This window comes from Cornus florida, unplaced genomic scaffold (assembly GCF_030987335.1).
Source record: "Cornus florida cultivar Cherokee Brave unplaced genomic scaffold, ASM3098733v1 CherokeeBrave_3.0.0_Hap2_Chr01, whole genome shotgun sequence".
Lineage (NCBI taxonomy): Eukaryota > Viridiplantae > Streptophyta > Magnoliopsida > Cornales > Cornaceae > Cornus > Cornus florida.
In genome coordinates this window covers 115382282-115393472 of record NW_026775571.1, presented here as the reverse complement: position 1 = coordinate 115393472, position 11191 = coordinate 115382282, and the positions used below count along the sequence as shown (strand labels likewise).

At 32.2% G+C, this 11191-nt stretch overlaps 1 protein-coding gene across 1 annotated transcript; it reads right to left on the bottom strand.

Moving 5' to 3' along the window:
- Window positions 1–6654: 6654 nt before the first annotated feature.
- On the bottom strand, window positions 6655–9069 carry LOC132315795 (rac-like GTP-binding protein RAC13). The gene is made up of 7 exons (XM_059814205.1): window positions 8752–9069; window positions 8552–8639; window positions 8196–8305; window positions 8030–8093; window positions 7250–7314; window positions 7066–7131; window positions 6655–6922 (listed from the first exon to the last, which is right to left on the bottom strand). Exons 1-7 carry the CDS (start codon window positions 8848–8850, stop codon window positions 6824–6826), a joined length of 591 nt encoding a protein of 196 aa, XP_059670188.1. The 5' UTR covers window positions 8851–9069; the 3' UTR covers window positions 6655–6823.
- Window positions 9070–11191: the final 2122 nt, after the last annotated feature.

Sequence of the window (11191 nt, the reverse complement as noted above, 5' to 3'; positions counted from 1 at the left end):
TTTCAAGCTCTGGTTGAAACCTATTTTTCTGTTACACATCTATAAATTGCTTAATATTAAAAAAAAAAAAAAAAAATCCAAAATAATAAAAATAAATAAATAAATAAAATTCTAAATGAGGTGGGCACGGGTATAATCATCTCCCAACGGGTGAGGATGGATTATGAAAATTCTACCCGTTACGAATATGGGACGGATCTAGAGTTATCAATAAATAAACGGGGGAATAAGAATTTAGACAAACTCGCTCCAAACCCGCCTCGTTGCCATCCCTAGTTTTAGCAATTGTGTCTTTCTCAATGCCCAAACAATCCACTCGATACAACATTAATTACCAACCTAATAACTGTTTTATAAAAATTTTACTTTAGTTTATTTGGTATTCGTTGGGCACAAATGATATCATTAGCTTGCCTTCATTTTGCCCATCCAATCAAATCTAACGACTTACTATTTCACTATTTATCTCCCCACCTTTTTATAATATTGATCTCAAATAACGAAAATAGTTCTTTTGAATAATTATTTTATCTTAAAATATGATATTTATATTGTCATCGTTTTGTTCATAGATCACTTTATTTGGCTTTGATAATGCATGTCACAAATAATAGAAGTTTCAGGGGACTTTTTATTATTAACTAATGTGTCATTGTCATTTACTAGCTAGCCAAATATGTAGAGAGAGAGAGCTTCAGAGAGACAAAAGATTTTAGAATATGAAAGAATTTGTATATATTTTTAGAGTGCAAAAGTTCTTAAAGGGTGGTGTAAAATTGTAAAGAGTTGGTAAGATGTCTATAAATATATAATTGAGAAAATCGTTTGTAAATAACAATGATTGGCCATTATAACATTGGCGGAGATGCTAGTGTGTGCAAGTACATGAGTTAGACTGACCAAGCCTAAATAATTCTACAAACTATTTACGTAAAGCAATTATATTTTTTTAATTTTGTTTAATGACTTTTAATTTAACCGCACAACACTAAAGTTTGTAATATATAAGTGAGTAAATTTCAGACAGCACATTCTCCTTTAACTATTCTAATTGGCGGATGATTCTGATAGAATAAGAGACAGTGCATTGGCCGGTTTTGAGAATGATCACCCAAAAAAAAGGCAATCCTATTGATAGTCATTCAAATAACATATGTTCTGTGAATATATTAAAATTATTTAATGTACTTTGAATAGTAAATTTTGTTATGTGATGTTTTGAATAGTAACTGAAAGTGGTAATGTCTATTTGTTACAAATTTTTTGAAAGTAAAAATATAAAAAAATTGTTTCAAAGTCTAAAAAATATAATGGTTAGTTTTTTAAAACAAATTTAAAGTTTTAAAAAATTATTTTTGAGTTTTTTTTTAAAAATAATTTCTTTTGAATATTGTTCATTGCTACAGTAGTCTTATTACAATGTGAAACATGGAAAAACACAAAATTGGTGTTTTCACTTTTGGTCACAATTCATGGAATTTTGACACTGTACAAAACAAAATATTTTTTTATCCATTTTTTCAAAAAATACTGGACAAAAACAAAAAAACACACACACCAAAAAAAAAAAAAGGGTAAAGTGCATTAAACCCCCTTCAACTATACCTTAATGAGTAAAAAACCCCCCCTGAATTTATAAAGTAGCATAAAACCCTCCTGAAGTATGTTGTTTGGTTGGACTTTACCCCAATCCGGCAACCGGCTGATGGATTTCTACCATGTGATAGCCCATATTTCTCTAAATGACCATAGAGCCCTTATGGAATGTAAAAAGACCATAATAACCTTTAAAGACATTTGGACCCAACTAGTATCCAAACAAGCTCTAACGTTTTGTCCGTCTCCCTCATCGATCTGTGCAGTATATATCTGCCAATATATGTATACATCTATATATATATATATATATATATATATATATATGTTGTATGTTTTACAGATGCTCGTGACCGGTCCTTTGGCATTAGAATTGAAACGATCCAAGGCATAGAAGCTTGGATTCATCCCATTTACAGAACAAGAAAATTTCAAAATTACAAAAAAATTAAAAAATCAAAACCCATTTACAAAACAAGAAGCTTGGATTCATCCTTGCCAGCCGGTCCACTCCACCGCCGCATTTCTTCCTCACTGCCGAGCCCTTGCCGGTCCATCACCGCCGCTGCATCACAGCCGACATCATCCAAAGCCGAAACCGCCGAGGCCGCCTTCATCCTTTCCACCGTCCGAAGCCTCCAACCCATAACCACCAGTCCATCACCACCTTCAACCAATTAAAACTATCACCGCTCTCCACCCAAAACCTCCACAGTCACCATTCTGCCCAACCAATCCACCCTAGCCGAAAAAATGAAATTGATCATGGTTTTGCCAAATTTCCCCAAATAATATTCAACCAAAAATAAAATAAAAAAAATCCCCAAATCACGAACTCTGCAACTGGTACGGTTTTTTGTTGCTGTCAAACCCAGAAACGACGCCGACGAGGACAGAGGACAGCGGCATAAGGAGTTACTGGTGAGGCAGTGAGGATGCGCTGGGTGTGGCACAAGGAGTTACGGGAGTCCATCACCGTCTGCGCCGTCGACAACATTGGGATGTCAGATCTGCTTTCGTCGTTTGCCGCAGTGAAGAGGTCGGCTATGAAAAGGTCGTCCGGTGAGGACTCGGCCGTGATGGTCCATCTCCGCCGCCCGGGTCTCTGCCGCCTTTACTTCTGTTCTTCGCGGGACACATGGGACATGTTGGTGATCTAGAACGCCGACGAGGACGACGGCTGCTTGCCGTCGGTGTCGCCGGTTAACGACAACATGAACGAGGTGGCGTTATAACTGGCCGGCGAGATCGATGTGCTCCCTCTCCTCTCTGTGTCTATATATGTGTGTGTGTGTGTGTATATATATATATATATATATATATATGTATATATATATATATTATATACATATATTTATAATATATACACACATAAAGAAACAGAGAGAGGGAGATAGAAACGATGTACTTTTGAATAAGGGTAAAATTGTCTTTTATCTTTTCCGGTGGCCTGAGTGGGCAAATTGCAAACAAGTGAAAGTTCAAGGGGGTTTTTTGTAGTTCAGGGGGGTTAGTTGCAAAACCTCCATAGTTCAAGGGGGTTTAATGCACTTTACCTAAAAAAAAAAAAAAGAAAAAAAGAAGAAGAAGAAGAAGAATGTTGCTAATATAAAGACTTGAACCATCAAACTTTTACTATTATCCATCAAGGTACCTTTCTCTCCTAAAACATGAGGGGATACGATTCCCAAATAATGTTTCAACCAAATAGGTTATTTCAATATTTATAAAAGCTAATTCACTTAAACATAATAATAATAAATAAATAAATAAGAAGTCAATTCAAGGTGTTTAAATATATATATATATATATATATATATATATATATATATATATATATATATATTTAAATTAGTATTCACATACGTATTTTCACTTAAACTTAAACCTCTAACCTCTCTTTAAAAATTAGGAACACAAATAAATTCATTGAGATTCGAATTTCTAATCTTATTTTAAAAAGTAGGTACTTAATACTTTCTTAACCCACTAAACTATTAAAACTTAAAATTCTTTCTCAAACTTCTCCCTATTATTAATTCACCTTTTATGAAATTTGATCAAAATTATATCGTAAAACCCAATTAATCATAGTACAGTCAAAAATCATAAAAGATTTGTTGATTGATTAACAGTTGTTCGTATATTGATGTTTGAATGACCTTTATGATCTTGCTTTTCTTTCTACTCGCAAAGGATAGGAGAATCTCTAACCCTGTTAATTCTTGAACTATCAATTCACCTGACTAACAAAAGTAATGGTAAAGATCAAATCCATTATTCATAGGACATCATTGCGTTCTAAAATCAATCTATTTCTTATCACAAGGAGTTTTTGTCTGACTTGTCCTAGCTAATCCGTCATATTGGAAACTTGTAGCTAGAGGCATACATTTACAGATCGAGCACAGATTATGGCCAAGACAACTCCTTATTTCAATGCATTGTAACGACATTTACTAAAACTTTTTCTATAATTAATTTGGTGGGATGAAACATATTGACATTTGTTTTTTTTTTTTTGGGAAAAAAAAAAATATATTAATAATGTTTTAAAGTTCAAAAGTTAAATAACTCTGACTCCATTCGAATTTGTCAACTATCTATCATCACTAGACAATTCATTGCTAATGCGAATCTATATCATGCAAAATATGCTGGGTATCTTTTTGATGGGGTATTTACTTTGTTATTGATATTGTTGTATAGACTTTTAAGTTGAGACTTTTTTTTAATGTTTTTTTTAAATGTACTTGGGGTCACTGCCAGATGTGATTGCTTTGATTTTGTATTATTTAAATATATAATTATTTATGTAAGTGGGTATATATGTCCTGTTTATTAGTGATTACTGTAAATAAGATTATTGCTAAGTTTGCTTTATTATATATACCGTATGATTTTTTGTATGTTCCGTTTGATTAATTATAGTATTTAATCTTCTGCATAGATAATGAGCTTATTTTTTATTTATTTTTAAACATAAATGATGAGCTGATCAAAATGACCAAAACAGAAATCCTCCATTCATGACTAACATCATATGCATATATAAATAAAATTAAATCAATAATTCTATATAAAGACAAACTTTGTGTAGGAGACTCTCGTTTTTGTTGGGTCCAAAAAAAAAAAAAATGAAATATATGAAGTTCTACTTTCACATGTGAAAAAAATTACTTTTTTATTTTGAACCTATAACTTTGAATATCAAAATAGAACAAATTAAGACTCTTGCCTGACCTCATCTAATATTCTATGTATATACAAGCACGAACTTAATTCAGGACCAGTGTGAATTTTTTTAATTTACATTATTACCTATAATTTTAGTTAAATTTTCTAAAATGCCCTACTCAATTTTTTAAAATGCCCCCTTCACATTTTTACCTCACTGATTTTTCCACTGAATTTTTTCAATTTATATTATTATCTAAAATTTTAGTTAAAATTTCAAAAATACCCCACTCAATTTTTAAAATGCCCCACTTCACAATTGTTTTTTTAAAAAAATTGTCTATAATTTTTTTTTTTTTATTCTTCGATGATTCCCTCTCAAAAAAATTTCTTGATCCGTCACTATATATATATATATATATATATATATATATATATGTCGTTTGATGTTACTCCAGATGTTGACTTTGTAACCTTAAATAAGCATATCCCATCCAACGTTGAAAGCTAACTTCAAAAATAAGAATGGACATCTGACATCTCAACTGATGCTGGTTAGAAAAACCTATTCTGTATTCACTATCGTTAGGCTACCAAAAGGCTTCTTTAATTTTTCAATTTTAATCTTTTTTTTTTAATATTTATTTATTTGGTTTTGCTCTTTGTTTCCATTTCCCTTTTCCTAGTAGAAGTATGTATTCCATACCTCCTTCACTTGCACGAAGAAATTATACAATATTTTGAAGTATTTATGTACCCGCAACAATCAATGTACAGACATGTTTTTTCTTTTTCTTTTTCTTTGTTTTTTTTTTTGAAAATTCTCCATTTCTAAAAATTTGAGAGTTTCATGACCTTTGACCTCTGTTTAGAGAGGTATCCCATACCATACAAGAAGCGTGCATTGGGATATAATTTATATGCTAAATCTATACATGTATATATATATATATATACACACACACACACATTTAAAGATTGTACAAATAATACTCAACAAATTTAGTAGTGTTCTCCAATTTCGTCTTGAGTTTGTTTATATAATACAATAGTATATCGGCATTTTAAAATTAAAGTTGCACGTGACGGCAATGAATGTATAAAAAATGTTCTGATGCATACTTGAAAAGAGTAGACAAGAAATGCAGCAACAGCTCTCACTAAATGCCAACGTGGGATGCAGTAAATGCCACAACATGCTGCTATATTAATTGTTTAAAATTGGTTGCACATGCAACCAAACAAGTCATAGGCATCTGAAAATGGTTTTAAAATATTGAAGACCAACAACATCTACATATATATTTATTACTCTGGCACTGAAAATTTAGCCAGTTTTGAATTGACATTAGAATGTCTTTTTATAAATCATATGGTACCCTTTACAACTCTCTAATTCTTCTTTACTTTCAATAACACATCAATTTGATTCATCATTTCGTATATTTAGGTTAACCTCGCAAATTAACACATCTATTTGTTCAATACATGACTCGTAAATTAATAATATTGAATAAGTAGCGGAAGCTTCAAATTGTCATAACTATTAATTTGATAGAAATAATAAATTAAGATATGCACATAAAGTTTGAGACAGGTGCTACTAGTAAATTGTTTTTTTTAATTTTTTCTAGCCTCTAACTTCGTAATTTTCGACTTAATAGTAATTTTGGACTAAAGTTTTAAGATTTTAATTTTCCTATAAATAGTTGTAAGGCTCAAGACTCAAGAGCCTAGGTTTAACATTGTTATTTATAAAAAATTGTGAATCACTGATACATCCTCCTTGGAAATTGAGAAGCAAAAGGTATTAAAAAAGCATCTAACATTCTTCAACTAGGATTGGTTTTTAGCATTTAATCTCTTATTAGCTATATATGTGTTGAGAAAAACAAATCAAATTCGAAATTCCACATATAATGTCCTCTCTAAAGATCCTCTGCAGCTCCAAAGGGAGCTCATACGAAATAAATTCAAATAATACAATTGATTTGACACTTCCATTAAAAAAAAAAAAAAAGGAAAAAAAAAAATTCTTGAACATTGATCTTAAAGAAAATTGCATGGCCTTGCCTTGCGGGGCTTTTTCTTCATTTTTGGTGGCCTCAAGGCTACCTTTATTGCAGTGTCAAACACAGCCTTCACATTCTGAAATACCAGAAACAGTAGATATAATTAGACACAACATTGTAGGAAAAATTATAAAGCATACATTGCGGTAAAAATTATTAATATGGTAACAGCATATGTAAAATTTTGATTATTAAATGTAATAGAAGTAGTAATAACACCTGCTGACTTTTGGAGCTGCACTCAATGTAAGCAACTGCACTAATCATCTTCCTCAGTTCCTCTCCCTGCACATTAATTTCGTCGACGAAATCAAATGAAACATTATATATTAATTTCAACTTAGAAAAAGTAGTTTTACTGATATTATTTTGAATATATTCAGTGTTTGTAACTTTGACTTGCCTGTGCTGTTGTTATTGGTGTTGCCCCTGGGTGATCACTCAAATACTGCTTGTCGCCTCGCAAGTCTGCATTTCCAGATATTCAAAAAAATCAAAATTAAAATCAGTAAGGAGACTAATGATCAAAGATTAGTAACAATTGAAATTTGAAACATAGAATTGATATGAAACTCATTTTCGTAGTTTGACCAAAATAATTCACAATCTTGGTTTCACAGAGGCACGGAATGGTTTTCAATCTTTAAAATGTCACCATAATTAGGATCACCAAGTGAATTAAGTCAAATTTTGAATAAATTTATCACTATGGTTTGTTCAATATAATTTAGCAAGATTATAGAAGTCACTGTATGATTCAATCTGAGTTACGGAAAACAATTAGATGTTAAGAAGAATCAATAGGATTCAGGGTATTGTTATTTGTGAGTGAAATTTACAATGGCTCTATTTTTATTTATTTATTTATTTTCAATCAATTGAATATTTATTGATATTCAAGTATACATGTGCTACTTTTTTTCCAGCATTTATACTCGTATAAATAGAATTGAATATTCATTATTTGTCATTTATTCAGTATTGATTTTGAATAGAAGGTCATGTGCTACTTCCTTCTGCATTTATACTAATATAAATAGACTTGAATAGCACAGTTCATATGCATTTCAAGAAATAAGTTACAGTTGATTAGGCAATTTTTTTTTTTTTTTTCCTCTGCAGAAACACATATAATTTGTCACAATATCTAACTCAAATTTGATATAAATTTGATTTATCTTACCTAGTTTGGTTCCCACCAGCACAATTGGCACAGTTGGAGCATAGTGTCTAAGCTCGGGGATCCACTAATAATCAAGAAATCATGGATCAAATTATCAGATTCAAGCTAGTTGTAAATGATAATTTGTATAAGAATAACCAAAAATAAAAGATTTTTTGGGAATAACCTTTTTGTAGATGTTTTCATAGCTGGCCTTGCTGATGAGAGAAAAGGCCAACAAGAACACATCTGCTCCTCTGTAACTTAGAGGCCTTAGTCTGTTGTAATCCTCTTGTCCTGTATTAGTCCAAAATTAAGCTACTACTCAAATTATACACATTTGGTTTGTGAATTCTTGTACAAATCATACTTATATGAGGTTTTAATTTATTGTTAAAATTAGATTCTCTTATTCGAACTATGCTATCAAAAAATATAATCAAAAAAGAAGAGCCCTTTCCTCTCCAAGTAATTCAAAGCAGAAAAAGGTAAAAGAAAATTGTGATCGAAATCGGTTAATTACTTGAAATTAAATGGACTTACCTGCAGTATCCCATAGGCCAAGGTTCACTGTACTGCCATCCACCACCACATTAGCACTGAAGTTGTCAAACACGGTTGGAACATAATCCTATCATGTTAAAAAAAAAAGAAAAAGAAAAAAAGAAAAGCAAAACATAAAGATCAAAGGCATCACAATTCTTCTTTCATAGGGATTTAAATTAAATTCATAAAAATCGTACCGTTGGGAAAGTATTGCTAGTGTAGGAAATGAGCATACATGTCTTTCCTACTGCTCCATCCCCTACCGTGACACACTTGATGAATCTTGCAGTGGTCATTTCTTGAAGCCCTTTTTTGGTGTTTTCTTCAACTAAGCAAAGCTTGTTCTAATCTTCTTCTTATATATGATATATCTTATATCCCAACCTTCCTGACTTCTTTAAATGGCAATTCAATACTTGACAAACATAAACAAGCATAAGAAGCATATGTTTGATAAAACACACACTAAATGAGAGAGGGTGGGTTGTAACAACCAACACACCACTATGATGATTGCTTGCTTGATGACTTTACTTTTCTTTAAGTGCAAGGCCAGAGGGAAAGGGATGGTAACAGACGAGTAGGTATGGTGCTAGTGTTTGTTGGTTTTTTAAGTGTTGGACAAGGGAGGGAATGAATCATGATTGGAAACAAAGGTTTGGGACTTTGCTTCATTAACCAATATACCATTATGATTATCTAACTTGAAATGTTTAGAAGACAAGTCTAATGAAAGATGTGATGTGACCTAAAAGTGATTTAGTGGGTGTCACTGTTGTGCTCTCGGCTATCTTAGGTTAGCTTGGTCAGGGCCCACACACACACACACACACACACACACATATATATATATTTCAAGCCCCAATTGTAGTTTGAAGGAAAGGCAAGTTGTGCAGCGGAAAAGATTGCGAAAAGTTGAGTTTTAAAAATTGTTTTTAGAGATTAATTAATCACGTGGGAGAAAATCAATTGAAAAATCTTGAGGTATTTTGCGCTATTCCGAGCGTAAAACGATCCATTATGTATGAAGAAAAGTATACCAAATTTTAATTCAGACTCAAACCCTTTTATTCTACCAAAACTAAATCCGTTGAAGGTCCGCGACTTTGCAACTTCATGTCCAACAGCTCTCAACTTCATACTTATATCTCGAACCTTGTATAAAGATTCCTGGTAGATCAATAATACTCCGCAAGCGCTTTGATCCCTTTAAAGTGTGATTGGAAATTCTTCTTCAAATCAAAATTTGTTGTAGAAGAAATAAAATCAAGTGATCAAAAATTCTTCTTCGAATCTAAATTTGTTGTAGAAGAAATAAAATATGTTTTCTTTGATCGTTATAGATGCAATCTTCAATAGATTTGAACATGATCATGATTTAAACAACACCCTAATTCACTCGTGTGTGTGTGTGTGCGCGTGTGTGTGTAGTGTGTCTGTTTTTAAAAACTCACTTAAAGGCTCTCAATGAAAATCAAAATTTTAATACAAAAAATCACACCAACCCTAACTTATGTTTTTATAGACTTTTGAGACCCTAATTGTACTTGGAAAATAAGTTAATTTTATGCATGACCCTAAGGGCCTCATCAACTGCAAATGTGAGGTCCCGGATTTTTCCACACTTTTTTGGTATTTTCTTTATTTTTCATATTTATTATTTTTTGGACCATTCAACTCGTAACCGGGGCGACATCGATTTCCACATTTGCTTCCACCCCCATGGTGTATTATTGGACTTTTGTATTACACTTTGCCAGCAGATGTGGTTGTCAATTTGATTGAGAGGAAAATGAGAAACTTCATTTGGTGTCATGTTGAAGACAAAAAGAAGCTGCATGGGCTCGAGATGATGAGAAGAGTGGAGGAATGAAAGAAGAAAATAGAAGAAATTGGAAAGAAAAATGGGCTCGGGGCATTTTCTAGGATTGGAAGTCCGGATGCAGCAGGTGATGTCTGGACGCCAGGTGTCAAGGTGCGAAGGTTTTAGTAGAAAGTATATACATAATAGGAAGTTAAAATAGAGTGGGAAACAAAGTTATCAAAAACTGTTGTAGCACTTCAACCGGTTCAACTGCCCTTGAAGTTGAACTGGTTCAAGTTGACTAGTATGTTATTTTAAAAACGAAGCATTAACTCTTGAATCGGTTCAAGTTGGCCAAACTTGAATTGGAGGCTTTTATAATTAGAAAAGTTTCGGCAAAATTTATTTTTGAAAACATGTAATGCATGCAAGTGTCCTTACCTTCTAACTAAACTTCCGAAGGTATTGTTCTTACCTTTTTTGAAGTCGTTAAACTATTGATCACGAACAACTTTTTAATTTCGCTTTTAATCTCGAACTTGAAATTTGAACTTAAAATTACAACTTGATCAGATTTGTTTTGACAACGAATTAAATTCGCGAATTACAAATTTTATATCTCACAAAATGTACTGAAATGAACTGACGTATTCTTGTTACGTGATTTATGCACTGACGTGGTCAAGGAAGTGTGCTGGTAACAAAAATGAAATCCAACCCATTCCAAATGGACAACATTTTTGGGTGGTGGAAGTAAAGATTTGGGCTTGAAGTACAAGCCTGCTGGGCCACGTTCCACCTAACCTATATTTCAGCCAACTATTCTGATTATA

Bases quoted from the DNA above. Each gene is read 5' to 3' on its own strand.
- LOC132315795 (XM_059814205.1), bottom strand. From the start codon at position 8,850: ATGACCACTGCAAGATTCATCAAGTGTGTCACGGTAGGGGATGGAGCA. The intron at 8,306-8,551 runs GTAAGTCCATTT...GGACTAATACAG, and splicing joins TGGCCTATGGGATACTGCAG to GACAAGAGGATTACAACAGA. The intron at 7,132-7,249 runs GCAAGTCAAAGT...ATTAATGTGCAG, and splicing joins CACCAATAACAACAGCACAG to GGAGAGGAACTGAGGAAGAT.